Genomic DNA, 26,232 nt, shown 5'->3' with positions numbered 1-26,232 from the left:
TAGATCGCTTCCCCATCATCTACATCTACGCACCCCCGGCGCCCTTGAGACTGTGTTTCAAGTGTGCGTGTACGTCACCGACAGCAGAGCCGGACAGGACGAGGCAGAGGCCTGCCAACCTGTGGATAGACAAGAGCAGAGCAGACGAAAGCAGAGCAGAGCAACGGAGGACATGTGCCCGCCAAGCGATCCGAGGCTGTAGAAGGCCGGCCCCTCGCTCAACCCCCCCGTGTCCCCTTTCTCGCTACTAGGCGCCGCTAGCGGCCCCTCTGCTCAACACATGGCGTCCGCCTCACCCAGCAGGCCGCTCTCGCAGCGGCTCTCGCAGCATCCCCTCGCCGAGGCGGCCACATATCCCACGCTCGACGACCCGTTCATAGACCCCGATGCCGAGGAGGGGGAGGAGGGGGAGGAGGGGGAGGAGGAGGCCGACGCCGCTGTGGCCCCAACGGAGCCAGATCGGGCGCCTCAGAGGCCTGATCTGGACACAAGCGATTCCACAGCCGTGAGTGAGATGCAGCAACAAGATCAACAGCCGCCGTCGCCGCTGCTGGAGCCCGTCGAGCCGAGGATGTATTCGACCGTGTCCAGCCTGGGCTCGCGCGGCCTCCGGTCTGCCGAGCCGTCACCGATGGTCAGGCCCTCGCTTACTGCCTCGGCTATCGCGCCACACCCGCTGTCGGCCGCCAGCCCTGTGCAGCTGCCCCAGACCGACGACTCGCTGAGCCACGTCGAGGCTGCCGTGCAGCCCGACGACGAGGAAGCGCAGCAGCAAGGCGATGGCGAGGAAGAGCGACAAAAGCAAGACGACATCGGCGACATCGACGACAGCAACAACGACAAGACGGCGGGGCACGCAGAGACGCACGCACTCATGCAGATGCTCAGCGTCGTCGGCAGCCGCTTCCTCGAGGCCGAGCAGGCCGGCATGCTCCCTGGCGATCTCGAAGAGGCAGGCGACGACGAGGCGCCAGTCAGCACCGCGAGTGCCGTCGAAGAGGAGGACCGCGAGGGCAACGAGGAGGCAGAGGCAGAGGCAGAGGCAGACGAGGGCCAAGCAGACGACGAGGAGGCGCGGCCGCTGCCCTCAATACGCGGCTTTCGCTCCGTCCTGGCCGCCAAGGTGGGCGCATACGTCTTTGACGACGAGCGCGAAGACACGCCCCGTGCCAGCAACACACCCCTCGAGGGCTCCCTCGTCGCGCGGCGCCAGGCACGGGCCACAGCCCGGCAGCAGCAGCGTACAGCAGCCTCGGCACTCGCTTCCTCGTCGTCCTCTCCCTCGCCGTCGCCGTCGTCGTCTGCCTCGCTCGATGCCTCGGCCACCGGTCTCGGCGTGTCCATCCATGCCCTCTCGATGGCCTTTGGCGACGGCGGCGGCGCCGGCCGCACACCCGACGACGAGCACGACGAGGCGGATGGAGAGGAGGAAGACGACGAGGAGGGAGATCAGAGGGAGTCAGGCGGCGCGCTACATGCGCAGCGCGAGCAGCTGTCGCGCAAGCTGCAGGACATCTTTGGCCTCGACGCGAGCGAGGACGTTGTGTCGTGCCACGCCTGCTGGCTCTTTCGCCGCGTGCTGCTGCAGGGCCACATGTATGTGACACGGAGCTTCGTCTGCTTCTATGCCTACCTGCCCTCGCGCGAGGACCGAGTGCTGAAGGCGGGGCCGCTGCGCAAGCGTACCAAGCGCACCCACCGCTTCAGCCGCCACTGGGCCGTCGTCCGCGGCCGTTCGCTCAGCTGGTACGAGAGCGAGCGCGACCCGTATTTCCCCCAGGACCACATCGACCTCCGCAACGTGACCGCCGTCGAGAGTGCTGCAAGTGCCGAGAGCGAGCGCCGGTTTCGCGTCCACACGCCCTACCGCGTCTTTCTCTTTGAGGCTGCCTCGGCGCAGGGCAAGGACGAGTGGGTGGCCATCCTCCGCAAGGCCGTCTTTCGCACCCAGAACGAGGGCGAGAGCGTGCGCATCAGCATCCCCCTCGAGGCCATCGTCGACATTGACGGCAGCGACAACAGCGGTGGTGGTGCCGATCAACAGCACGGCAGCGTCGGTGTCGGCGTCGGTGCCGGGGGCATCGGCGGCCAGGGCCAGGACATGATCACCGTCAAGGTCGTCGGTGCTTCTCCTTCTTCTTCCTCCAGACCGAGAGAAGGCGACCTCGACGAGGCAGAAGAGGACCAGGACGAAGACTTTGCCATCGACGAGTACATCTTCCTCCAGCTCGCCGAGCAGTCTGACTTTGTGGCCCGCATGCGGCGTCGGCTCATCGAGTATGCCGCCGAGCTCAGGCGCGGCGGCGACGACGACGCCGCTGCGGCTGCGGCTGCGGCTGCTGCTGCTGGGCCCAGCACAGATTCATCATCGACGACGCATCCACACTCGGCCGTCGAGACGCTGAGCAGGCCACGCATGCGGGTGCGCGACTCGACCAACAGCTTCTCGTCTCTTGGTGGCGGTGGTCTTGGCGGCGTCGCAGTCGACATTCCCGCAAAGACAGCAGCCACAGCCATGTCACGGACGCCACGGTCGTCGCTGTCCAGAGACGAGGGCCCGCTGTCGAGCTCGGCAGCGACACTCAGAACCACGCCCCTCTCGGCCTCGCAGCACAACTACCCGCCCTCGCCCTCGTCACGACCGCGGCCCAGTGTCAGCAACTCGGTCATCCTGGCCCAGGCGCGCGCAGAGGGCCGCTGGACCGTGCCCCAGTGGGTCCGCGACGCCTCGACAAAGGTCCTCGCCACCACGGCCGGCGGCGGTGCCGACGCCTGGTCCGCCATCTCGGGCCGCCTGCCCCGGAGACCGGTCAAGGAGACGTGGTCCTCGCAGCCCGGTGGCGGCGGCGGCGGCGGCGACGACGACCGGCGCCGCGCCGCCTCGTCCTCCTCGCGCCGATCGGCAGGCGGCGCCAGTGGCAGTGGGAGCGGCAGCCGGTCGCGACACGTGTCAAGCTCGGTCGAGGAGCTCAGCTCGGGCAACCAGAGCCACAGCCACAGCCACAGCGGCGGCGAGACAGATGCGATGGCCCAGTCGGGCGAGCTGAGCAATTCCTCCTACTCGATTCTCGACAACGGCGACTTCGTCGGCGACGACGACGACGGCCACCAGGCTGAGCTCGACAATGACGATGAGGCGATCCAGGCCCAGTTCCGCCAGTGCTTTGCACTCCCTGCCCACGAAGCCCTCGTCTGGCACACGAGCGCGAGTCTGTACCGGGTCCTGCCCGTCGTCGGCCGTCTGTTCATATCAACCAACTACGTCTGCTTCCGCTCCTCGCGCCTCGCCTCCAAGACCATGGGCCGGACGCTGATGATCCTGCCTATCAAGGAGATTGTCTCGGCGGCGCGCAACACTGCCTACCGGTACGGCCACCACGGCCTGGTCATCATGGTCCGCGGCCACGAAGAGTGAGTTGTTGTGTGCCGACCACATTTTGTCCCTATGTATGCGCTGACCTCTCCCACCATCACATAGACTCTTTCTTGAATTTGCCTCTCCAGAGAGGCGCGGGCACTGCCTCTCGCTCCTCGACACCCAGATCGAAGCCGCAAGAAGGACAAGGGCGAGCGAGGTCAGGCGATCGCATTCGCAGAGCCGTCGCGAGGCCGTCATGCTCACCGACCTGGTCGACCGCCTGGACCTCAACCCGTCACAGGAATACGACCAGGATCAAGAACAGCAGCAGTTGCAGCAGCAGCAGCAGCAGCACAGTCTCTCGCCCGAGACGATGCCCTCGGCCATCTTCAAGTCGTCGACGTCGGATGCCCTGCTCGACTTCAAGCCGGCCAAGCCGCTCCACTTTACCTTCCTTACCATTGGCTCCCGCGGCGACGTGCAACCGTACATTGCCCTGGCAAAGGGGCTCATGGACGAGGGACACAGTGTCAGGATTGCCACGCACCGCGAGTTCGGCTCGTGGATCGCCCGGCACGGCATCGAGTTCAAGGAGGTAGGCGGCGACCCGGCCGAGCTGATGCGCATCTGCGTTGAGAACGGCACTTTTACCATGTCCTTTCTCCGCGAGGGCGTCACAAAGTTCCGCGGCTGGCTCGACGACCTGCTCGTGTCGTGCTGGAACGCGTGCCAGGGCACCGACGTCATCGTCGAGAGCCCCAGTGCCATTGCGGGCATCCACATTGCCGAGTCGCTCGAGGTGCCCTACTACCGGAGCTTCACCATGCCCTGGAGCCGCACGAGGGCCTACCCGCACGCCTTTGCCGTGCCCGGCCACAAGGCGGGCGGGAACTACAACTACATGTCCTACGTCATCTTTGACCAGGTCTTTTGGCGCGCCGCCGCGGGGCAGATCAACTCGTGGAGACGCAAGGTGCTGCAGCTCAAGCCGACGAACCTGGACCGGATGGAGCAGCACAAGGTGCCGTTCCTGTACAACTTTAGCCCCAGCCTGGTGCCCAAGCCTCTCGACTGGTATGACTGGATCCACGTCACCGGCTTCTGGTTCCTCGACAACCCCGACGTGGCGACTGGCAAGACATGGACGCCGCCCGCAGACCTCGTCGCCTTCATTGAATCGGCGCGCGGTAAGGGCAAGAAGCTCGTCTACATCGGCTGGGGCTCCATTGTCGTCTCCGACGCAGAGGCCATGACGAGATGTGTCGTCGAGGCGGTCCATCGCAGCGGCGTCTGCGCCATTCTCTCCAAGGGCTGGTCCGACCGCCTGTCGCATCGCTCTTCTTCTGCAACAGCCGTCAATGTCGGCGCCTCATCGTCAGCGGTGGAGGCAACGGCGACGGCGACGTCCGTGCTTTCGCCGCCCATCATCGAAGAGGACATCTTCCAGGTCAATTCGGTGCCCCACGACTGGCTCTTTCCACGCATCGACGCGGCCTGCCACCACGGAGGCGCGGGTACGCTGGGTGCCTCGCTGCGGGCGGGCATCCCCACGATTGTCAAGCCCTACTTTGGCGACCAGTTTTTCTGGGGCCAGCAGGTCGAGGCCCTTGGCGTCGGCAGCTTCGTCCGCGAGCTCACGGCCGACAGCCTGGCAAAGGCCTTGTACAAAGCCACGCACGACGCCAAGACGATTGAGCGGGCCAGGCAGCTGGGCAGCGAGATTGGCCGCGAGGACGGCGTCGCCAATGCCATCAAGGCCATCTACCGCGACATGGACTATGCCCGGAGCAGAATCAGGACCGATGGCAGGCTCGATGGCGCGGCTGTTCAGCAGCAGCAAGAGCAACAGGAAAGAGTGGCAAAGGGCAGACTGGCTGGGTTGCAGCTTCCGGCCTTGCCGGCCTTGCCGTTCCTGGGAGCGGGCGAGAAGACGGCGACCTCGAGCAGTGCAGGAATAGCAACGGCGACGAGCGCCCCTCTCACGCAGGAGTCCCTTCGGACGATTCAGCAGCAACAGCAGAGCTCCTTGGCATCCGGACAGTCTCTTCCACCAGACACTATTGTGACAACGACGACGACGACGGGGGACGCGCACGCTGGCCCTTCCTCCATGCCCGCCCAGCACCTCCTCTCGCCCAGCCTGACGGATGCTGAGACGAGGAGCGAAGACGACTGGTCCGTCGTCAGCGGCAGCGAGCCATCCGAGGACCATCCTCGTCACTGACCCTTCTCTTACTTCACAAAACCACCATTTCTACTGAACCGTTTGTATTTTTTTTCTCTCTCCCGTTCGTCTTTTCGCTTCTTTTTTCCACCTTCTGTCCTACTTCACTCTTTTGTGGTGTAAAAGTATTCAATTGGTTCATGCGGTGTCTCTTCTGTCTCCATTGGGTGGCTAATGCTGTTGAGGTAAAGTGATCAAGGTATCGCTGCTTTGAGGGAACGGGTCACGTCTGGGTTGAGTGTGGTGGTACTGTCGTTGTCTATCAAATCGTGCCTTGACGAAGCGCAAGAAAATTGAGCCTGGTGTCTCTTCTGTCTCCGTCGCGTGGCTATGGTGTTGAGCTGAAGTGATGAAGGTCGCTCTTTTGCGGTTACGAGCTGTGTCGAATGTGGAATGGTAGTGTTAAGAATACAAAGAAAGGGGTGGAAGTCGTTGTCGTCTTTCAAATGGTGCCTTGGCGAAGCGCAAGGAGGTTGAGCTTAGTGGTGAGCTCCGTCTCGAGTCTGGTTGGCAGTCTCGTAGAGCTGTTGGGTGTCTAAACGCAGTGACGCTGCGTCGTGCTACTACTTTTCAACATCGGAGGTGACAGAGGCGAGTTTGTCGTCGTCGTCGTCGCCGCCCCTCACATTTCGCAGCACCGCTTGTTGATAGTGGTATCTGAGGAGCACGTCGAGAGGACGCTCTCTATGACTGACTTCTCGCGCTTGGTACTGTACATGCGGCAGCCATGGAATTCGCCCGGTTTGGTGAAGTCGGTAACGGCGTAGTCGTTGTCGGGATCGATGGAAATTAAACGGTAATGGTAAAGAGTGTGTGCACTGGGAGTGAGAAGAATTGCATTTGACACAGGGTCGAGCTTTGCGTCTTCCAAGGGCACTCCCATGTCGGTGGCAATGCTTTCGAAGCCCTTCTGGTTCACCTTTGTTGATGTTCAGTGCAAATCAGAGGGGCGACAGCGCGGTGCTACTCACGGCATCGAAAAGGGCAACTGGAAGAATATGAGCGGCACCGAACAGAACAGGTTCCTCATCGGATACCAGTCTGCCGGTGATGACACAGCGCTCGTCACGCTTGCGCACGCGACGCAGAAAGCTGGACTTCTGTCGACAAAGTGCGACTGAGCCCTCAGCCATGGCCAAGAATCCTTCCATCAACACTTACGCGGCCGTCCGAGGTGTTGAGATTGGGAGAAGTCTTTTGTCGCTCGTAGTGAGTGTTTGACAGATAGACCTCGACGTGCTTAAGTTCTTTTGAGAGGTTAGGGTGGGTCATGCTCGGCAGAAAGCCCGCAAGGGTACAGTAGTGTGGGAGCTCACTCTCTCGGTTTAAAACGACATAGTTGCCCGTAGGCAGCACCTGTTCAGGATCTTGGGTCAGAACGTCGACGTCGGAGATGATGTCCCCGTCGCTGGGGTCAACATTGTCTGTCGCGATGGGATAGATGCCCCATTCGCTTTCAGCAACGAAAATGCATAAGTCAAGCCACTTTCGGAACTGGCCGATCTTTACGTTGCCATGCTGCCAGAATCCTGCAAAAGAAAGGATTGGCTGTCGTGTTGGGAAGCGCATCAATCGGATCATTTCCTCACCTGCTATCTCTTTTGAATGCACCGAACCTATCGAATCCCCCGCGGTATCCTTTGTCATGAACACGGAGACGTTGCGGATGCGACGGGACATCTTGGACTGGTCGAACAGATGGTGGTTGATGAAACAAGGGTAAAGGCATTTCTACCTGAAAAGTGAGGCTCTTTCACCGCTTGCCTTCCTGAGTTGTATTGCACAATGGATTGTATATTTCTGTCATGCCGAGCGCGTCCTCTGTCTCGTTTATTGATGGACGGGGCAGTTCTGATCACCAATCGACAAAGACGACGACGCCTTCGAGATGAGGTCGAAGAGCGCCCCTTTCACGCAGGAGTCCCTGCGGACGATTGAGCAGCAGCAGAGCGCATCGGCAATCGGACAGCCAAATCCAGCAGACACTGTCGTGCCAACGATGACGGGAGTCGCGCACGCTGGCCCTCCTTCCAGGCCCGCCCAGCACCTCCTCTTGCCCAGCTTGACAGACGCCGAGACCAGAAGCGAGAACAACTACTTCTTCGTCAGCAGCAGCGAGCCGTCCGAGGACCAGCCTCGTTACTGACCCTTCCTTTTTCCTCTCAAAACACCATCTCCCCTGAGCCGGTTGAATTTTTTTCTTCTCTTACGTTCTTCATCGTCTTCTCTTCCCTTCTTCCCCACCATCCAACTTCATTCTTTTGTGATGTAAAAGTAATCTGATATGTCGTGCCATATCCCTCCTCTGTCCATCTAGTGGCTATGATATTGAGATAGAGTGATGAAGGTCGCTGCTTTGGGATTACGAGCCGTGTCGAATGTGGAACGCTACTGTTAAGAATACAAAATGGAAGGTCGCTGTCGTCTATCAAATGGTGCCTTGGCGAAACGCGAGGATGTTGAGCTTTGAGGCGAGCTCTGTCTCGAGCCTGGCTTTGCCATTGGCAGTCTTGTGGAACTTTGGGTTGTCCAAACGCACTGAGTGTACATCGTACCAATCCACTTCCTCGCCCGAGTCACTGTCGGGGCTCTCGAGCTCGTCTGCACCGGCGCTGCCCCTTACGTTTCGTAGCACAGCTTGGTAAAAGTGGTACCTGAGGAGCTCGTCGAGTGGACGCTCGCTGTGACCGACCTCTCGCGCATGGTACATGTGGCGGCCATTAAAATGGCCCGCTTTACTGAAGTCGGTCACCATGTAATCGTTGTCGGGGTTGATGGAGATGTAATGGCCATCGAAGAGAGTATGTGCGAAGGGATCAAGAAGCATCCCGTTTTGAACAGAGTCAATCTTTGCGTCCCCCATGCGTAGTCCTGTGTCGGTGACGAGACTTTCGAAGCCATTTTTACGCCACTGATCTGATATTCAGAGTGTTGATCAGAGGGTCGACAAAGTGCTGTTACTCACGAGATCAAGGTGGGCGATAGGAAAGATATGAGCGGCATGGAACACAGATCCGTCAAAACCAGACACCAAAACGCCAGTGATGACACAGCGGCCGTCACGTTCCAGCACGCGATCCTTGAAAGAAGATCCCTATCGACAGATTCGGTTGAGCCCTTTAGCCAAGACCAAAAATCTTTTCGCTCTTACTCACTTTGCCGTGCGAGGATGATCCGCTGTGGGAAACCGTTCTTTGATGGTAGGTAGTGGTTGTCAGAGACACAACAACGTGCCTGAGCGCTTTGGATATTCTCCTCAGTTCAAAGCTACCCATTCACCCCTGAGATACGGAGAGGTAGCTCACTCTCTCGGTTTAAAACAACGTAGTGGCCCGTGGGCAGCACCTGTTCAGGATCTTGGCCCAGAACGTCGATGTCGGAGATAATGTCGCCGTCGCTGGGGTCAACATTGTCTGCCGCGATGGGATAGATGCCCCAGTCGCTTTCATTAACGACAATGCATAAGTCAAGCCACCTTCGGAATTCGCCAATCTTTAGGTCGCCATGCTGCCAGAATCCTGCAAATAAAGGTTGGCTAACGTGTTGGGAAGCCACCACTCTGACCAATTTCCTCACCTGCTACTTCTTTCGACTTCTCCTTTTTTGTCAATTCCCCAGCGAACAACTTGGTCATGAACACGGAGACGTTGCGGCTGCGACGGGCCATCTTTTACTGGGCCAAGCAGATGATGATTGGTGAGCAAGGCGCGAGGCACTTCTTTATTTAGTGAGTACCTCACAAAATTAGGCTGCCGACACGTGGCATTTGTCTCGTCTCGTTCAATGGTGGGCGAGCATTCCTGATCACAAATCAACGACGACGACGGACGCCGAGAAGAGGACACGCAAACTCGGACGATGTCTCTCGCACGCCAGATCCGCAACGCCCGCGTGGCCGGCCTGAAAAAGTACTGGCGGGACCTGCAGTACATTGGCGACGCCAAGGCGGGCACCTTTGTCGGCGCCGACGCCCTTGGTAACAAGTTCTACGAGGACCTCAACGAGCAGCCCGGCCGGCACCGCTGGGTCGACTATGCGGGCCACGACAGCAACGCGTACGCCATCGAGCCCGTCTGGCACAGCTGGCTGCACCACATCAAGCAGGATCCGCCCAACAAGGACCCCATCGTTGCCGCCAGCCGAAAGACGTGGGAGATTGTGAGTCGCAATGTCCGTCGTGTGTTCCATGGGTCATTTCTTCTTTTCGAAGAAGAAGAAGCGGATCAGCGAGAATGGGGGGACCAAGGGACTACTTAGCGACCCGGTCCATGATTCTCGGGAGGGGGTGGTCATCTCTCATCGAGCAGGCTGCTCTCTCTTCGTCAGGCTGCCATCCGATAGCAACGCAATTTTTGACTACCCGGCCTCGTATCTGCCCGTCTCCAGGCAAATATCCACCTGAGGCGGGTTCGTTTAGCAGTGCCCACATCTTTTTCCTTTCTTTCTGTCTCCCTTGTCTTCACACAAGCGGCTGAGCTGACTTTGCGTCTCGCAGGAACCACGGGACAGCGTGACGGGCACCCGAGCATCGTTCAGGACCTATTCTACGACAAAGTCGCCAAAGATTGTGAGCTTTTTCTGGGATCGTCTTGTTTCCCGGGAAAAGTGAGACTGATTGCAGAGTTGCGGTGCAGAACGCCTGGGAGCCAACAATTGCTTCTCGACAATAGATGTTGGCAGCCACACTCCCACTCGATGCTCTAATGAATTCTCATTTCCTTTCATTATAAAACCCCTCGTTCTCCCTTGTCCTGTTTCCACGCATCATTCTAGTGGCTGCCTCACAGCGGCCCAGCGAGACGTTGCAAGGTTTTACTTGGAGAGAGCGGACTGGAGGGCAGTGTACACCTCGACCTCGATCTCGGCCTCTGCCTTGTCCTCTGCCGAGCCCGATCCCGAGGCGACCCTCTGAGCCTCTGCGAGCGCGGACCGAACAGCCTGTGTGATGAAGAAGAAAGGCATGAGACCTAGATGCTCAATCTGAGTCAGTGCAGACACGCACCTCTGGCGAGAACTTGTCGAGGTCGTAAGCCTCAATGGCGTTGATCGTCAGCTTGTTGTTGGGGTGGACGGTCGCAAAGCCGCCCGAGACTACAAAAGAGACAAACAAGGGTCAGCAAGATCCGCAAAAGCGACCAGTCTCAAGTGGCAAAAGACCAGCACGCACCGAACCACTTCTTGACGCCCGACTGCTCGACGACCTCGAGAAGACCAGGGGCGAGCTGCTCGATGCTGGGAACGTGGGCGGCGAGGATACCCATGTCTCCCGACGTCGCGGCAATGTTGACCTGCGTGACCTCGCCCTGGTACAGGGCCTGTGGGAGAGAGAGTAAGCGGTCAGATCAGTCGACAGGATCGCAGGAAAAATGGACGAGGAGACGACGCACCTCGTGGGGAAGGACAAGGCTCAGCTGGAGCTTGTCCGAGACGGCCTCGGCATACCCTCGACGGAACATCTGCGTCCTGGCCAGGCCGCTCGTGGCTGCGAGCGCGGGGCGGGCAGCGGCACCAGCAGCAGCCGTGCGGAGAGCGGGCATGGCCGCGCGAGAGGCGATGTTGAAGGCCATGATGTCACTTGTCTGGAGCTGAAGAAGAAGAGGAAGAAGATCTGTCGAGGACTGATGATCGGCGAGCTGGTGATGGCCATCGCTCGCCCGAAACGAGCCGGCTAAAGAACACGTGTTTTATTGCTGCACGTGTCCGTCAATGGCTCCGCCATCATTTTTCCCTGCTAGGCTGCGACTCATTTCCAGCCTTTGCTTAGGCTCTTTCCTAGTGTGCGCCTATAGAAGAGATGTGCCGCTCGAAGGAACTCTTGTTAAGGCAAAGAGATCTTTGTTTATTCGAAATCAAGGGAGGTCACTGTAGCGCTGGATAGCATCAAGCTTCTTCAGCACTCTTCTCCCTCAACCTTTTTATGACAGCGGATAACCAAGATAGGGAGTGATAGCACAAATTTGCCTATTTACGCCACTATGGCTGATCGCTACCAAGAAAAAGAATAGAAGTCAGTACCGTTGTCGAGGCCTCTTGATGCGAGGGTCATCGTATGGGCGGTGATACAATGGGCCTCGGCCATCGGAATAGAACGTTCCCCAGTCGCTGCTGCTCTCGTGACCTCGCTTGTATGGCTGATACAGCTCCTCAGAGGTACGAAGAAGAGGTGAGGAGGATCCAGAGACAGCACAATTCCTGTCGTGTTTGCTTGCAGGGTTCCATTGGACCTGGGGCGAGACATGTTGAGAACGAGGTTGAGCCTCACGGTCGGGCCTCGGAAAGCCTTGTCTGCGTGGCGTAGCCTTTTGCTCCTCATGTTGACGAGGTCTTTCGGGAGTTGGAGAAGTAGAGGCGTAGTAATACCGACGTCGATCGGGAGCCGGCGTCCAAGGAGCTCGAGCTAGTTCGCTTCTGCATGCAAGCATCGCCGGCTTTGGGCCCTCTGCCGATGTGACGCACTGCGAGCTTTGCTGATATTCGTCTCGTCGAGTATCCGATACCGGTTGTTGTGGCTGATCAAAAACTTGCCCCATCCTTGCGCCTCCCCATGGTTGTAAGGTGTAGCACAATGGGAGGACCGGGACGAAGACGTCTTTCCTCGACGCAAACGAAATGCTGAATTGACCTGCCTCAAAAACGACGGCCAGGGCGTTGTCTCCATACCTCATGTCGGAGCCAAGTACAAAGCCGTTCCTGACGCAACTATCAGGAAGGACCTTGAAGACGAGGTATTTCGTGAAGGAGACCTCTTGGACCTTGATTCCCGTCGACAAAGCACGCTGCATGCCAATAAATGTCACATCGACACCAACCTCTTCTCCCACCGCTCCGATGCATCCTGGGCAGAAGCGTTGAATAACACGTTCAAAAATGCTTAATGCTACGGCGCTCCGACTGGCTAACCTGTTGATGCAAAGGCGCAGTGCGACGGGACACGAGCCGATGAATACATCCACGGGCTGGTCGCCGCTGAAGTTGCGGAACAACGGCCCTTCACTGTCAGTCTCTGCTGATTTAGCCTCTCCCTTTGCGTCTTTGACGGTATGGCTTGGAGGGGCCCGCGGTGAAAGAAGGGCGGCCGTTGCATAGTCGTTGCCCCATATGTCAAATGAGGACAGATTGGGCCGGATGGGAATCAGGGTGCTGGCATGCGTCTTGAACTGTACGTGGCCGCCAGAAGCCTCGTAATGGTATCCTCTGGGGTACCATTGGTCGCCGAGGCAAAAGCCGTTTACACAGTGTTCATCAGGGTAGATGAGAAAGTGGAGCCGCTTTGTGAACGTTTGAGGCGAACCATCGACCGAGGAGGTACCTCGAAAGGTGACATCGAACTCGCACCAGTCCCAGTGGCCATTCCCCTTGCGGACGAGATTGCACTCCTCTGCCAGTGGCTCAATGGCTTTGGCGAATACAGTCAAGGGCAGTTTCCCTTTGAAGTTGCGCTCACCAAGGGTCAAACGCAACGGCATAGCGCACGAGCCAATGTAGGCGTCAATGGGGAGGTCCTTGATGAAATTGTGGAAAATCAAACGCTTTCCGTCTCCAGCACTGTCGAGCGACGATGGTTGTACTGCGCCGCCATCATTTACGGGTAGTTGGGGTGAAGAAGGGAGGTACTCCCTTTCCTCTTCCTCCTCTTCCGCCTCCCCCGCCTCTTCCAGCTGCTCATTGTCCTCGTTCTGTGCTGGTCGAGTGGCTGGCGGCTCATCTTGTCTAAAGCGACTTTTGCTGGCCGCCTCTGCAGGTTCCTCGTTCTCTTCTTGGTCTGTTTCCTCGTCGACCTGCCCCGTTGCGCTCGCTTTGATATCGTGAGATAAACCATGAGCTTCTTCTTCGAGCTGCTCTGTTGCAAGCGCGGCATCCTGCTGTGTGCTCTTTCCTCCTTCTCCTGGCTCCAAATGTACTCGATTGAGTTGCCTCTCATCCACTTCTTCTCCTTCTCGAAGGAGGGGCGAAGGAGTGGGTGCCTGGGCCTGCGTGTCTTGAGCTTTGCGGGTTTTCGGAAAGCCATCTGGTCGGCGGCCGTGCCAGGCGAGAGGCATGTCGTCCTCGGAGTCTGACGACGACGGATCTTCGTGTGATTCTATCCCAGTCATCGCTTTTTCTACATCGAAATGGCACGTCTGCCTCTCGTCCAGCGCTGAATGGGGGATATCTTGAGGTTCAATCTCGTGCTGACGGTCGAAGGTCTCTATCATCGGCCCTCTGTTCAAGGTCTTGACCTCTTCTTCGCACCACGCCCCCGCTTTCTCCATCGGTGTCGCCTCTGGTATGGCTGTTGGTGTGGCCGGTGAGGTCGTCAAGGCCGACACGGAGCTTCGTCTTGAACATGGCGCTTTCTCGTCATCGGCCGCATCCTCGCCCATTTTGGACCTTACAGCTGGCGAGAGGGAAGGAGCACCGTCGTCATCGTCGTCGCGCAGCGCGTATTCGTTTGTCTCCGTTGCAGTCTCGGCCAGCGCTGAGACGGCCACACACAGCCATTTTGGCAGGTCGTCCTCGTGCTGCCTGACAACGGTCGCAAAGGCCAAGACAGCTTTGCTGAGCTTTGTCGACCTGTCCTTCTCGTCGTTGTGGATCGTGCGTGCGATAATGCCCTTGACATCCTCTCGCGACGACGACGGCGGCGACAATGACGGGCATCCATTGTGATTTAAAGCAGACGATCCACGGCTGCAGCGAATGTCGACGCAGGCGCCCTGGAAGGCGGGCGTTGGAGTAATCCGCACTGCGCTGCGTTCGAGGTCCTCGAGACGCTTGACCGTCGCGAGCAGCAGCTGCTCCATGCTTTCGAGCGTCTGCATGGTGGTATCTATAAGCCTCCGTACACGTATGTGGACGGTGAGAAGTGGACGGAGGGGAGGGGACAGCGGAGGAGAGGGCATACAGCGGTCGCCCCCGCTGCTCTTGAGAAGGGGAGAGCAGGAGTGCAACGCTTCAGCAGACAACAAAGGGAGATTCAAGAAAGTGAAAGCGAACTCGCCGCGGCACGGCAGTGGCCTGTGGCCGTTCTCATCTCCTCCCACCAAGTCGCAGGTCGCTGTCGGTGAGTTTGATTCGCCGGCTGCAGCTTCTTCGCCGTTGCACCGAGCTGCCAGCCTCAAGCCACAAAAATGACACTGTAGTTGGGCTGATTTTCGTGCGCTTCTTTCTCTAGCGCCAATTTAATGACTACTTGGCGGGGGCGGCGGACAAAGGGTCCGTGACGTGCACTTGAACAGAAAACAATAGCAGATGCGAGGTGAAAAAAAGCGGACAAAGGGAAGATCCGAGCGCAAGTGGAGTTTAGCAGAAGGAGAGCAGCGGCGGCAGATGGTCGTGTCAGCGGTCTCATCAACAGCAGCACAGACCAACGAGCTGATTGGCTGGGTGACATGAGTACTTTAAGAAAGCGAGCGCTCTTCTCTCCTTCGTCTACATCACTCCAATTGCACACACTGAAATCCACCCACCAGCAAGCAGAGAGCCCTGATGCCCGCGTCTCAATCTGTCCTGTGCGACGCAGCGTCGCCCTCTGCCAATCCCCTGCGCCACTTTGCGGAAACCATTGGCCAGATGACGCATGCGCTCGAGACAGAGATGGCACATACCCAGGCTCAGCTCCGCGGCAGCATCGAGGACTGCTGCGGCCGCATTTCCTCGCTCGAGCGCGCGCACGAGGCCAACAGGCCTGCTCTGGCACAGCTCGATTCGCTCCAAGAGGGCGCGGCGTCGGTGGAGCGGAGGATGCGCATCATCGAGACGGCCCAGATCCAACTGCAGGAGACGTGCGACTCGCTGAGGAGCGAGGCCAAGCGGCACTTTGTCGAAGGACGCAGGCGTCTCGATGCAATGGATACAAAGCTCGCTCAAGCATCGTCAGCAGCGGCAACATCTACGAGCAGCAAAGACGAGGAAAAGGCCCGCGCGACGAAGCTGCTCGAATTGCTGAAGCCCCAGCTGTCGAGCATCGTCGCCCACACCGTGATTCATGTCCTCGGCGAGATGCAGGCGCCCCGTACCGCCACTGGCCAGCAGGACAGCAACATGGTCTCGCCCTCGGCCAGCTCGATCTTTTCGAGCTGCCGCACGGCAAGCGATGCTGCTGACAGCCCCACAAAGGAGCCTGCGCCGCAACTCGACCTGCAGCAGCGCCTCGCACTCGAGCGCCTCATCCACCACTCGGACCGCCTCGTCAAGGACGGCGGCATGCGGTACCAGCCGATCCTCTCGGCGCCCGTCTTTGGTGCCACGTCGACGTTCCAGCGCCGCGGTTCCGGGGCGCAAGCTCCCTCTCCCTCTCCCACCTTTCGTCCTCCCCATTCGGCCCGGGCATCGTCACCAACACCGTCCGCAACCGCGTCGCAGGCGTCGCGAGCGGCATCGTGCCAGGCAACTACGAGCAGCAAGCCACCGTGGGCCAACAGTCTGTGGTACAACCCGTCGGTGCAGCCTGAACAAGCACCGACGCAGGCACCAGCCCAGACACCGCCTCCTCCGCAGACGCAATCGCAATCGCAATCGCAATCGCAACTGCAGACGGTGAGGACGCTCCAGGTCTCTGCATCGAACGTGGCCGTGACGACTCCGGCAGGGGCAAAGAATGGAGCCATGGCCGCCTTGAAGAAAGAAGCCAACGAAGCACAGAGCGCCAACGTCGTCTCTGCGATCCAGGATCTCGTCTCTCAGGTGCATCTGGGCGACGGTACCCGGCCCCGGTCCAGCTCCAGGTCCAGCAGTGGTCAAGCTAGTGCGGCCACTGGCTCTGCTAGTGACCACTCGAACGACACTGCAAACACTACCCCCGCCGAGGTGTCGAGCAGTGTCACGCCAAGCACTGTTTTTAGGCCAGCTGCGACTGATCCTGCCCTTACCACCTCGCGTGCTTCAGCCAATGCAGCCAGCGTCGCCTCGAGCAGGCCCACACCCAGCAGCGCCTCGAACAGGCCCACACCCAGCAGCGATACAGCGACCGGCTCGAGGGGCGCCGCGGGCGTTGACGGGGTCGCTACCACGGCGCAAGCTCCTGCAAAGCACATTCTGCCTGCACCGAAGAGCAATGCTCCCCCCTCCTCTGCTGCTAGTAGAATTCCGGGCATCCCCGCCGATTCGACGAGACCAAATTCGAAGAAGAGCAGCGCTGTCGCCAGCAAGGAGAACAGCGCAAATCCCACGCAGACGACAAGTTCCAATGTGGTAGACTTGGTTTCACCTGAGACCGCTCCTACTGCTTCTCAAACGCAGACTTCCAGTAATACTCAGTCACCTTCCTCTCAAGTTTCGCCCATTCAACGTCCAGACACGACGCCGGCAGCTGCGACAAAGAGCCCACCGACACGTTGTGAGCTACGACAGGAGACTTCAGCAACGACGTCTCCGACCGTCACTCGCGCCAGCAGCGCTGAGAAGTCTGCTGAGCACGTCGCCGGCCCACGGAGTGAGCCACCGCGCGCCACAGAGGGGGCCTCGACTCACGGACAAGAGACCACTGGCGGAAGAGAGGACAATGACAGCGGTGACGGCGGCGACGCCAGAAGTCACTCCCCGAGGATGCATACGAGCACGTCAAGAGAGGTGGCCAGAAGAGCCATGGACCATCTCTTCGATCCAGATTTTTTGCCCGAGAGAGCACCCTGGTATCGCAGGTGCCTGTATGCGTCGCGGCACTTCTCCGATGTCCCCGTCCTGGCCTATTTAGACCTGTCCAAGTCGCCCCTGATTGTCAATGTCAACCAGACGACGAACGTGACGAGAATCTCGCGCACGCTGGCCGACATTCTTCGAGAGCATGCTCGGCGGGGGCTGGGCACCAACGAGCCACCTGTGTTCAGTGAAGAGGGAGACTTGTGCAGCATGGTGCTCCAGATCCCTGGGCGAGACGTGCACACCGGCGACGTCGACTTTGTCATCCGGATGTTCCACTTTCTTATCGTCCCAGACGCCAGACTCGTCAAGGACATTGTCATTGGCAAGGACCAGCTCGGCAGAAACTGCCTCACACACAAGCCCAGGGGCCAGCTCTTGTTTACGTCCAGGTCTGGGTCCGAGATTATGGTCACTCAGACAAAAAAAGCATACCCTCCTGCTGCCAGACGGTGCAACACCACCACCCATTACGAGCGTGCTGCTGCCGAAGGGCACCGTGAGCATCCGCGTGAGCAGCAGTCGACCATGACCGCATATACGGACGCCCGTGAACCTTCACCACGACGCTGGCCCGACCCGGCGCAGCAGCAGCAGCAGCAGCAGCACATGCACCGTTATTCGCCACCGGAGACGGCCGACAGCAACCAGGGCACACACGGTGCGTCCAGAAAGCACGCGCGTGACGAAGAGGGCGAGGACGGCGGCGAAGCGGCTCCCTTTCGACCGGCCCCGCCCGTGAGACAGAGGACCGCACCGACAGCAGCCGCGTACGAGCACGGGTCGGGAAGCCCACCGGATGCTTCGAGGGGCGGCGTGTCTCTCCGAGAGCGTCTGGCGCCTGCACCCATCCCATCCCTTCTCGAGCGCATCTCGTGAGGCCGTCACTGGAGCCTTGGTGCTCGACCAGCGCCCTTCTTCTACCATCGAGGTTTACAAAGGTAAGTGCGCTGTATTTCCATCCATGTATATAGTGTCTTCTGCCCTGCCGTAGCTCCTGTGCCGTTAATATTCTCCCTGATGAATGGGCCTACACCTGCTGCTTCTCTCTTTCTCCCATCTCACTCTCTTCTTCGTATGCCACACAAGAAAGGGATGTGGAAACTGTCGCTCGTCATGAAAAGAATGAAAGAACGTGGGCCATTAGTACAAGCAGGGGGCGACGATCGTCTACAAGCCTGCGGGCAGCATCATGTCCTTGCCGACCTTGTCGCCGGCCTCGAACTCATCGACCTCTGCGCCATCTTCATCGTCGTCATCCTCTGCGTCCTCGTCGTCGTCGTCCTCGCTCATCTCTTCATCATCCTCGTCCTCGTCCAGCGCGGCGCCGTTCTTGCCCTCGCCCCTCTGCGCAGCCGCCGCCGAGGCCCGCTTCTTCTTCTTTGCCCGCACAAACTCCTTGCGGTCCTCGTCGCTCAGTGCGAGGTCGTCGACGCGCTCTGTCGCTGCCTCCCACACGGCAAGGGGCACGAGGCGGAACTTTGCGTCCTTGATCATGAGGTGCTTTAGGATCTGGGCCTGTGCGCGCATTGACCTTGTTATGAGCTTCACACAGAAGAGTAAATGAAAGGAGATGAAGCACTCACGTTCTCGGGCGACAGCTTCTGGCCGGCGGTGGAGACCTGGTAGGGCTGGAGGAGCGTCGGCACACCCCGCTTGAGCTCGGTGGGCATGCCCAGCTTGCGCAGCTGCGGCTCCAGCGGCGCCGGCAGCGTCTCGGGCGGGTCGAGCGCCATCTGGACAGGGCCTGCCGTCGGAAGTGTGTACTTGTTCGTCAGCATTTTATGTTCTTCTACCATTCTAACGTGCGAGAATTGCTCACCGGCTGGCAGGAGCACATCCTGTGTGGCTGTATGCCCACTCCTGGCAAAGTCCTCTCGTTCATGGTCCTTGCACCAGTCCAGCACCTCGTCGCGGGCGCTGTCGGTGAAGAGGAGGCCGACGCTGCCATTGAGCCGCGCCGTGAGGCCACTGAGGCCAGTCCGGAGCTCCTCCTCGGGCGTAGCACCCAGCGCACGCGCCACGACGCGGTTCTTGCCATAGATGATCTGCGAGCCGTTGCTCTTCCAGAGGGCGCGCACCTCGTGCAGGTGCGCCGCCCGCATGTTGCGGCAGCCAAAGAGGACCACTGTCGGGTGCGCCTGCGCCGCCTCGCGCACCACGTCCATATGCGACGCCTTGCGGTCCCGCGTGTTACGCTTCGGCACCCGCGTGAGTGCCACGACCTTGTTTCGCTTTGCTCGTGGCATCTTTCCGTCCTGTCTACCTATGGTCGATGAGAGAGTTGGACGAGCAGGCAGGGCCCAAATTAATCGAAACTTTTTTTTTTTTGGACAGAGAGCGCGCTTTCTTCCATTTTGCAAAATTTTGGATTAGGTAAGCTGGAGGACAGGAAGTCCTTTCTTGACAGATTCGTCTCAGAAATAAGGCTATTTAGAGCGCGTCTTGCGGATCTAAGCATGACCATGCGCACCGCAGAGCGCAAGTAGTAGCAGCTTCGGCGACGATGGCTTCCATGGCTCGCACACTGCCAAGACACACGGCGGGTACGACTGCGGCGTCGTGCGAGGTGTGCCGCACCCGCAAGAAGCGGTGCGACCGGCAGGTGCCGCGGTGCAGCTACTGCCGCTCGAGCGGGTCGGCGTGCGTCTACCGCTCCCCGCTCGTGCGTGGGCCCCGGCCGGGTTGGCAGCACGAGTGCCTTGTGCGCGCCCTCGATGCCGAAGAGGCGCTGCGACAGCTCCTGAGCATCGAAAATGTGAGGCAGGAGGTGGCCAAGCGGCGCGGCAGGTCATTCGGACCCAGGCGCTCTTCCTCCGAGAGAGCAAGTGGGGATCAGAAGAAGATCGCTGAGCGGTGGAAGCAGAGGCCGCTAGGCAGCACGTGGGACGAGGTGCTTCACTTTGCGCAGGAGCAGGAGCAGGAGCAGGAGCAGGAGCAGGAGCAGGAGCAGGAGCAGGAGCAGGAGCAGGAGCAGGAGCAGGAGCAGGAGCTACCGGACGAAGAGGAGACGGCGAGCGCCGATCTGGACTACGTATCCACGAAAGATGATCGACTTCCTGCCACACTTTCACACCAACGCCGAGCGGAAAGCCTCTCTATTGCTCTCCCACCGCCGCCCAGCAAACAGCTTCTGCACAGGCAAGGCACGGAGATCATTGAAGACGATGATTTCTGGTAGTGTGCATCATGCATTCGGCCCTAGGTGATTGTGTCAAACGCTTCTTCAAGCGACAGTCAATTCTATACCATGAATGCCAGAACCTACGGCGATGTCTGCCCAGTATCGCTTCGAGCATCGAAGACGCCTTGATTCTTCTATCTGTTTTTTACTTATTTACCACAGCCCCTCTTGCAATTCGGATCTCGCTCTCTGGCCTACCCTTGATCGAGCTCAGTGCAGCTGTTGTGATTCCTGCCAGAGAATTTGAAAGCCGTCATGCGCGATTTCAAGCGCGGTGAAAAGATTCACCGACGACGCCTGGTCGCGACTGAAGAGGAGCTCATGCAGTGAAGTCTGACTCTTCTCTGCAGGAAAGGCAGCCTCATCCCCCGATTGATCCTTGCTGTCCATGTGCGCATTTCGCTCACAGTGGTCCACGCCGTCTGCCGCTACAAGAGAAGGCGGAAACAGAAGAAGCAACGGCGATGATGGCGCCAGAAAGAACGCGAGATGCAGGTGGAGGCGGAGCAAACGCGAGGCCGTGCGAGCATTTCTCTTCGTCGCGCTGCGACGACGACGACGATGCGACGCCGCGGCCGAGCGCGCCCATGGACCGGTACGCCGAGCGAGGAAGCCTGCAGGCGGTGCCCGATGCAGCGGACGGAAGAGGCAATACTCAAACGTGGAGGAAGACACCGTCGACTCACTTTGTCGGCTCTTCGTCGGGCATCTATTTCAACAAGACGGTCCTCTCCTCGTTTGCGCCCTCGAGCAGCGCATCAACCACGGGCGCATTCGACCAGGTCTTTGTCCTGAGCGAGGACGACCCCAGCTCGAAACAAGCATCGAGAATAGAGGAGGCTGACACACGGCCTGAGTCGTTGCTGCCATTTCTGCGCGGGAATGCCGCACCTCTGCCGACACTCGGGCGAGGAGTGGCCTGCGCCAGGCGCTACTTTAAAACGTGGCACCACCTCCTGCCAATGATCGATGGCAAGGCCTTTCTCGCCGATCTGCGCTGTCTCCTGTCGCCTTTCGACACCCTCGATCGTGACTCCATAGACAGGCGCGCGCGCCTCAGCGCGTCCTACGCATACACAGCCACCGTCCGCGCCGTCTTGAGCCTGGCCCAGACCACAGTTGACGGGCCGAGCGACTGGTCATCGAGGGAACTAGCAGGGCTGTCCCTTACCAGCGCAGGACAGGTCCTGTGCTACCTGCCGCACCTCATCGCCGCCTCGCACCACGACAACCTCGGCGCGATCCAGGCCATGCTCGCCCTCGAGCTCTACCTCGTCGTCACCTTCCGCCTGCGCGCAGCCCACCAGCTCGGCGCCATCGCCGTCCGCCTGGGCCAGGACGCCGGCCTGCACCGCTGTCCGAGCCGGTACGCCATCTTTGCCAAGAACCCTGCGTCGATTGTGATGCGCAAGCGAATCTGGTTCTCCCTCGTCAGCCTCGACCGCTTCACGACGCAGCAGCTCGGCATGCCGTTTGCCGTCCACGAGGACGACTTTGACGTGTGTCCGATTTTGTCTGTCGAGAGGCATGCGCCGCCTCCTTCTTCGTCTTTGTCTTATCATTGGACGACCACCAAGACTCAGGACGATGAAGTCGAAGCGATGCGGCAGGAAGCCAAGTGCGCTACGCTGCAGTCCTTTGCCAGTCTGCAGCGCCTGAATGCGAGGTGCGCTGAAATCTTTAATCAGAACATCGATCATAGAAACGTCGATGGTAAGTCGCCAAGTCTCTTTTGGTAGCGAGGAGCCGTGGGCTGAGTGAAGAGTGTGCGACCAGACTCACAGGTAGCGTCGCTGCGCATTGATCTCGAGCGATGGTGGAATGAGCTGCGCTTGGGCGACGACGTCGACGACGTCGTCGATAAACAGCGACCAGCGCAGGGATCTGCTGTGGAAGAACAATCCTCCTTCTTTCGCGTGGGCTACCACCAGGCGCTGCTCAATCTCGAGAGACCCACATTGAGCCAACAGCCAGGGCTTCCTGCATTTCGGCTCGCAATGCAGTCGGCCATTCGGTCCGCGTGCGAGATTGTCAAGCAGCTCCACCGTGAGCTGTCTCCGGGTTCCGCTCCTTCTCGATCTGGCACCCCCTCGCTCGCGACGCGCTGGCCAGGCTTCGTCAGTGCTGCCTACCTCTCTGCGCTTGTGCTGGCCTATGCGGCACGCAACGACGAGTTCGATCGCGACCTGGCCACGCGCTACCTGAACGCTGCCGTCGCTATTCTAGATGCCTTTGGAAGACGATGGAAGGGGGCAAAGTCGCATGCCTCGGTGGCCAAGGTGCTCCTCGAGCATGTTGGGACCTGGTCTGGATCAGCATCTTCTAGGGCCAGGAAGAGGCCGTTGTCCGCGGCGGAGGTAAAAGAACAAGAGGATCAGAAGAGCGAACACAGAAAGACACGAAAGCGAGAGGCGGGAGAGAAGCAGGCCGGCTTAGTCGCGAGACGGCGGCAAACAGCTGCAAAAGCTACTGCGGCAGCAGTGGGGCCATCTCTTGTGTCGCCACCTGCGGTACCATCAGCAGCAGCACCAGCAGCACCAGCAGCAGTGGCAGCAACAGATGCAATAAAAGATACACCGACAGAATCACAAATGCCGGCACATGGTGACGGCGATGCGCCCCCTTCTCTCTACCTTCACCCCGAGCACCAGCATCTCGATTGTTCTCTTAATAGCAACACAAGCAGCGCCTCAACGACCTTCGATCACGCAACTCTTCTAATTCCCAGCTCCCTTTTTCCCGAACCGTCACAAATGCAGGGCGGAGCAGCAAACGACTTCGCCTTGGATCCTTTCTCATACCCTGACGCTTCTTCCCTTTTCGCCTGCCTTGACACTTCTGACCCGTCCTGGGACGCTCTTCTGGCGCAGGCGACGCAGTTCTTGTCTCCTTTGTCAGAGTAGACGAACTATATCTACCACTTGTTCCTGCGTGCGGATAATAGAATCTTTTCAGCAGGGGCGCCATTGAGCAGGCAAAAAGACTTTATCTGCGGTGAAAGGCGTGTACAGTCTCCCTTGTTTCTCTGAGTGGGTGGTGTACCAACGTGATCTACCTGCTTCTGCTCGGCCCTTGTCGCAGCGTTCTCCACGCCCTGCTCGCCACCAAAGTTGCAAAATTGGAACAGTGCTGGTGTCACGCTCACGACGCGCGACAATGTAAAAACCACGTGCTGCCTGTCAAAAGAAAAGTGGGATCTCGAAATCCGAGTCGCAAGCTGAGCTTCGACCATCACCTCCAATCGTCCTCTTTCATTTGGTCATTCCGCCCCTGTCGTCCGAGAAGTTTTTGCTCGCCATTGGACAATCAGGGCGGCATACCCCTTCCTTCTTCTAAGCTATTCCTTCTTCCTCCCTCCTATTCCCCTGCTCTGCCCTTTTTGTCTCTGCGCCTTTGTTGTGCTTCCTACCTTTTTCTCAGCAATTTGCAGCCTTCTCTTTGCACCCCACCGGACACCTCTTCCCCCGTAAAAAGAGCTGAAGTTCTTTACTCTTGCCCAACATGGCGTCGGCTTCCGTCTACTACCGCTTCAAGTCCCAAAAGGAGCCGTCGCGCATCACCTTTGACGGCACGGGCATCAGCGTCTGGGACCTCAAGCGCGAAATCATCCTGCAGAACAAGATGGGAAAGGGCATCGACTTTGACCTGGCCGTGTACAATCAGGACACTGAAGATGGTGGGTATCTGGTGTGTCTACAGGGGGACATGGGCTCATGCTGACCTTCTGTGCCCGACAGAGTACAAGGACGACAACTTCTTCATCCCAAGGTCGTCGCAGGTCATAGTCCGCCGGTTGCCACCCTCGAAACCGGGCCGGGGCACCGCGGCCAACTACATCGCCGATCTCCAGGCAGCCGCTGCGGCCAATGCGATGGCGGCAGATGTCAGAGCGGCGGGCATTCCTGCTGGCGCACCGGGAGCAGCTGCAGGCAGCGCTGGGCCCATGGACCGGCGAGGGCCGATGTACCGGGGCCAGATGAGCATGCGTTTCGACGGCAGAGATGCCAGCGTTTCGGCCACACCAGGGCCGTCGTCTGCAGCACCAGCGCCCGTTCAGGCGCTGTCGACGGACCAGGATGGAGATGAGGCGGCCAGGATTGCGGCCATGTTCCAGGCCACGACGGAGCAGTGGGACGAGACGCAGGAGCGCATGGCTCACGCCACCTATCGCGAGCGCGGCGGCGCTCCTCGAAGAGGCGGTCCGCCTCGACCGATGACTGGCCAGCACCACGCTGCCGCCCAACACCAGGTCTCGGACCGCCCCCCGCCGATCGGCTACACCTGCTTTCGCTGCTACAAAAAGGGCCACTGGATCCATGACTGCCCGACCAATGACGACCGCGAGTTTGACAACAAGCCCCGGCTGAAGCGGACGACGGGCATTCCCAAGAGCATGCTCAAGACCGTCGAGGCGCCCACCGATGAGATGCGCAGCCAAGGCCTGATGATTACCCCCGATGGAAGCTACGTCATTGCTCAGGTCGATGAGGCCGAGTGGGAGCGGAATAGAGCCCAGGCAAAGGTCCTGACGCGTTCCGACGTGTACCAGAGCGTGCCCTCGGACTCATCGTTGGCTTGTCCGCTCTGCTCCAAGGTGATTCGGGATGCCGTCAAGACGCCATGCTGCTCGACGACGTTTTGCGAAGAGTGCATCCAGACGCACCTCCTGGACAATGACTTTACGTGCGCAGAGTGCGAGAAGCGCATCGCTGACCTTGGCGAGCTGCAGAGGGACGACGAGAAGCGGAAGGCGGTGCGGGAGTACATCGACAGCGAGATTGAGAAGAGTGAGAGGAAAGCCGAAGACATGGAGCGGGAGAAGGAGGAAAAGGAAAACGGCGGGGTCGCCAAGAGCGAGGAGGAGGGCAATGGTGTCGATGGCGGAGATCAAGATGAGCAGGACGCTGGAAAGGAGGGGACGGACGGCGAGGTCAAGAAGGAAGATGGCGAAGAGGACAAGAAACCGGTGCAGCCCCACGGCCTTCCGCAGAAGCCGGCCGAGGCGAGCATGGGACAATCGAGCGAGAACAACGAGGGCGAGGATGAAGGAAACAGCCAGGGCGACGACAAGGCGCAGCAACAGTGGAATCCGAGGGCTGCTCAGCAGATCATGATGATGCTCATGAACCCTCAACTGCCGCCACCGATGCGCATGCAGCTCCAGATGCAGCTCCAGATCATGCGCGCACAATTCCTTCAGGTCACGGGCACCAACAACCAAGGCGCCAAGAAGGAGCAGGGGGCCATGTCGAACGGGAACGGTGGTGGCAATCCGTTTGCAGGTCAGCACATGGGCGGCTTCGGTGCTATGGGTATGCCACCCATGCCTATGGGCGGCATGGGGATGGGAATGGGCATGATGGGGATGGGCATGAACGGTATGAACGGCATGGGTGGCATGGGCATGGGTGGCATGAACCCTTGGGCTTCGTTCCAGCAGGCCAATGCCAATGGGAATGGCGGGCAGGGACATTTCAATCCTCGAGTGCCCCCTCCCACAAACGAGGAGAGCGCCTACATGCGCCTGCCTGTCAATCAAAAGTGAGTGACCATGCTCTTCTGCAGCACCACGTTCGGGAGAAGAGGAACATACTGACATCTCGTTGTTTCTCAGCAAACGAGTCCAGGGTCAGAAGAGGGAGCGGCCCACGGACTTTTTGGAACTGGGCGCATCCGACAAGCAACCTCGGTATTAGTTGACTCCCTCTCTCGCATCTGTACTTGTATCCAGGACTCTTTGTGTCATCATCAGATGGACAGACTTGGTCAATATTGCATCTTCAATCGTTCTTCACGACCTCTCCCGTTGTGACCGTGCTCACTTGCGTTCTCGTCGATTCATCATCT

General features: G+C 59.3%; 11 protein-coding genes across 11 annotated transcripts; 6 read left to right on the top strand and 5 right to left on the bottom strand.

Moving 5' to 3' along the window:
- Window positions 1–1,357: 1,357 nt before the first annotated feature.
- Window positions 1,358–5,582, top strand: FA10DRAFT_252719 (UDP-Glycosyltransferase/glycogen phosphorylase; the record flags this gene model as incomplete). The annotated part of the gene is made up of 5 exons (XM_025519663.1): window positions 1,358–2,027; window positions 2,157–2,775; window positions 3,007–3,411; window positions 3,479–4,712; window positions 4,746–5,582. 5 exons carry the CDS (start codon window positions 1,358–1,360, stop codon window positions 5,580–5,582), a joined length of 3,765 nt encoding a protein of 1,254 aa, XP_025378198.1.
- A 622-nt stretch (window positions 5,583–6,204) lies between these two features.
- On the bottom strand, window positions 6,205–7,273 carry FA10DRAFT_302180 (hypothetical protein; the record flags this gene model as incomplete). The annotated part of the gene is made up of 5 exons (XM_025525070.1): window positions 7,172–7,273; window positions 6,899–7,111; window positions 6,744–6,829; window positions 6,554–6,682; window positions 6,205–6,492 (listed from the first exon to the last, which is right to left on the bottom strand). Exons 1-5 carry the CDS (start codon window positions 7,260–7,262, stop codon window positions 6,205–6,207), a joined length of 807 nt encoding a protein of 268 aa, XP_025378197.1. The 5' UTR covers window positions 7,263–7,273.
- Window positions 7,274–7,845: 572 nt separating this feature from the next.
- FA10DRAFT_267422 (hypothetical protein) lies at window positions 7,846–9,013 on the bottom strand. The gene is made up of 3 exons (XM_025521899.1): window positions 8,738–9,013; window positions 8,548–8,676; window positions 7,846–8,493 (listed from the first exon to the last, which is right to left on the bottom strand). The coding sequence occupies exons 1-3, from the start codon at window positions 8,855–8,857 to the stop codon at window positions 8,011–8,013; spliced, it is 732 nt and encodes a 243-aa protein (XP_025378196.1). The 5' UTR covers window positions 8,858–9,013; the 3' UTR covers window positions 7,846–8,010.
- A 382-nt stretch (window positions 9,014–9,395) lies between these two features.
- Window positions 9,396–10,314, top strand: FA10DRAFT_267419 (NDUFA12-domain-containing protein). The gene is made up of 3 exons (XM_025521898.1): window positions 9,396–9,740; window positions 10,109–10,149; window positions 10,189–10,314. Exons 1-3 carry the CDS (start codon window positions 9,441–9,443, stop codon window positions 10,250–10,252), a joined length of 405 nt encoding a protein of 134 aa, XP_025378195.1. The 5' UTR covers window positions 9,396–9,440; the 3' UTR covers window positions 10,253–10,314.
- Window positions 10,217–11,205, bottom strand: FA10DRAFT_267418 (epsilon subunit of F1F0-ATP synthase N-terminal domain-containing protein). The gene is made up of 4 exons (XM_025521897.1): window positions 10,970–11,205; window positions 10,750–10,897; window positions 10,585–10,673; window positions 10,217–10,520 (listed from the first exon to the last, which is right to left on the bottom strand). Exons 1-4 carry the CDS (start codon window positions 11,147–11,149, stop codon window positions 10,395–10,397), a joined length of 543 nt encoding a protein of 180 aa, XP_025378194.1. The 5' UTR covers window positions 11,150–11,205; the 3' UTR covers window positions 10,217–10,394.
- Window positions 11,206–11,590: 385 nt separating this feature from the next.
- FA10DRAFT_260728 (hypothetical protein) lies at window positions 11,591–14,383 on the bottom strand (the record flags this gene model as incomplete). Its single annotated transcript, XM_025520037.1, has 1 exon — window positions 11,591–14,383. The coding sequence occupies one exon, from the start codon at window positions 14,381–14,383 to the stop codon at window positions 11,591–11,593; it is 2,793 nt and encodes a 930-aa protein (XP_025378193.1).
- Window positions 14,384–15,158: 775 nt separating this feature from the next.
- FA10DRAFT_286663 (hypothetical protein) lies at window positions 15,159–18,080 on the top strand (the record flags this gene model as incomplete). The annotated part of the gene is made up of 1 exon (XM_025524087.1): window positions 15,159–18,080. The coding sequence occupies one exon, from the start codon at window positions 15,159–15,161 to the stop codon at window positions 18,078–18,080; it is 2,922 nt and encodes a 973-aa protein (XP_025378192.1).
- A 215-nt stretch (window positions 18,081–18,295) lies between these two features.
- Window positions 18,296–19,487, bottom strand: FA10DRAFT_242021 (hypothetical protein). Its single transcript, XM_025519268.1, has 3 exons — window positions 19,024–19,487; window positions 18,788–18,948; window positions 18,296–18,719 (listed from the first exon to the last, which is right to left on the bottom strand). Exons 1-3 carry the CDS (start codon window positions 19,448–19,450, stop codon window positions 18,372–18,374), a joined length of 936 nt encoding a protein of 311 aa, XP_025378191.1. The 5' UTR covers window positions 19,451–19,487; the 3' UTR covers window positions 18,296–18,371.
- A 168-nt stretch (window positions 19,488–19,655) lies between these two features.
- On the top strand, window positions 19,656–20,579 carry FA10DRAFT_267416 (hypothetical protein). The gene has a single exon (XM_025521896.1). The coding sequence runs from the start codon at window positions 19,708–19,710 to the stop codon at window positions 20,380–20,382; it is 675 nt and encodes a 224-aa protein (XP_025378190.1). The 5' UTR covers window positions 19,656–19,707; the 3' UTR covers window positions 20,383–20,579.
- A 273-nt stretch (window positions 20,580–20,852) lies between these two features.
- On the top strand, window positions 20,853–22,953 carry FA10DRAFT_302173 (hypothetical protein; the record flags this gene model as incomplete). Its single annotated transcript, XM_025525069.1, has 3 exons — window positions 20,853–22,098; window positions 22,162–22,742; window positions 22,822–22,953. 3 exons carry the CDS (start codon window positions 20,853–20,855, stop codon window positions 22,951–22,953), a joined length of 1,959 nt encoding a protein of 652 aa, XP_025378189.1.
- A 687-nt stretch (window positions 22,954–23,640) lies between these two features.
- FA10DRAFT_242016 (DWNN-domain-containing protein) lies at window positions 23,641–26,221 on the top strand. Its single transcript, XM_025519267.1, has 3 exons — window positions 23,641–24,061; window positions 24,123–25,926; window positions 26,000–26,221. Exons 1-3 carry the CDS (start codon window positions 23,887–23,889, stop codon window positions 26,079–26,081), a joined length of 2,061 nt encoding a protein of 686 aa, XP_025378188.1. The 5' UTR covers window positions 23,641–23,886; the 3' UTR covers window positions 26,082–26,221.
- The last annotated feature ends 11 nt before the right edge of the window (window positions 26,222–26,232 follow it).

Source organism: Acaromyces ingoldii (genome assembly GCF_003144295.1).
Source record: "Acaromyces ingoldii strain MCA 4198 unplaced genomic scaffold FA10scaffold_3, whole genome shotgun sequence".
In the NCBI taxonomy this organism is placed as follows: domain Eukaryota; kingdom Fungi; phylum Basidiomycota; class Exobasidiomycetes; order Exobasidiales; family Cryptobasidiaceae; genus Acaromyces; species Acaromyces ingoldii.
The sequence above is the reverse complement of the archived record's forward strand: the minus strand, read 5'-3'. Positions and strand labels throughout refer to the sequence as shown.

Coding starts and splice junctions, on each gene's coding strand:
- FA10DRAFT_267416 (XM_025521896.1), top strand. CDS start 19,708: ATGGCTTCCATGGCTCGCACACTGCCAAGACACACGGCGGGTACGACT.
- FA10DRAFT_267419 (XM_025521898.1), top strand. CDS start 9,441: ATGTCTCTCGCACGCCAGATCCGCAACGCCCGCGTGGCCGGCCTGAAA. Junction 9,741..10,108: donor GCCGAAAGACGTGGGAGATT/GTGAGTCGCAAT, acceptor CGGGCACCCGAG/CATCGTTCAGGACCTATTCT. Junction 10,150..10,188: donor CGACAAAGTCGCCAAAGATT/GTGAGCTTTTTC, acceptor TCCCGGGAAAAG/TGAGACTGATTGCAGAGTTG.
- FA10DRAFT_242021 (XM_025519268.1), bottom strand. CDS start 19,450: ATGCCACGAGCAAAGCGAAACAAGGTCGTGGCACTCACGCGGGTGCCG. Junction 18,949..19,023: donor GGATGTGCTCCTGCCAGCCG/GTGAGCAATTCT, acceptor TTCCGACGGCAG/GCCCTGTCCAGATGGCGCTC. Junction 18,720..18,787: donor AGAAGCTGTCGCCCGAGAAC/GTGAGTGCTTCA, acceptor ATGCGCGCACAG/GCCCAGATCCTAAAGCACCT.
- FA10DRAFT_267422 (XM_025521899.1), bottom strand. CDS start 8,857: ATGGGTAGCTTTGAACTGAGGAGAATATCCAAAGCGCTCAGGCACGTT. Junction 8,677..8,737: donor GATCATCCTCGCACGGCAAA/GTGAGTAAGAGC, acceptor ATCTGTCGATAG/GGATCTTCTTTCAAGGATCG. Junction 8,494..8,547: donor CTATCGCCCACCTTGATCTC/GTGAGTAACAGC, acceptor ATATCAGATCAG/TGGCGTAAAAATGGCTTCGA.
- FA10DRAFT_267418 (XM_025521897.1), bottom strand. CDS start 11,149: ATGGCCTTCAACATCGCCTCTCGCGCGGCCATGCCCGCTCTCCGCACG. Junction 10,674..10,749: donor GGGCGTCAAGAAGTGGTTCG/GTGCGTGCTGGT, acceptor TCTCTTTTGTAG/TCTCGGGCGGCTTTGCGACC. Junction 10,521..10,584: donor TCGACAAGTTCTCGCCAGAG/GTGCGTGTCTGC, acceptor TTCATCACACAG/GCTGTTCGGTCCGCGCTCGC.
- FA10DRAFT_242016 (XM_025519267.1), top strand. CDS start 23,887: ATGGCGTCGGCTTCCGTCTACTACCGCTTCAAGTCCCAAAAGGAGCCG. Junction 24,062..24,122: donor CAATCAGGACACTGAAGATG/GTGGGTATCTGG, acceptor TGTGCCCGACAG/AGTACAAGGACGACAACTTC. Junction 25,927..25,999: donor CGCCTGCCTGTCAATCAAAA/GTGAGTGACCAT, acceptor GTTGTTTCTCAG/CAAACGAGTCCAGGGTCAGA.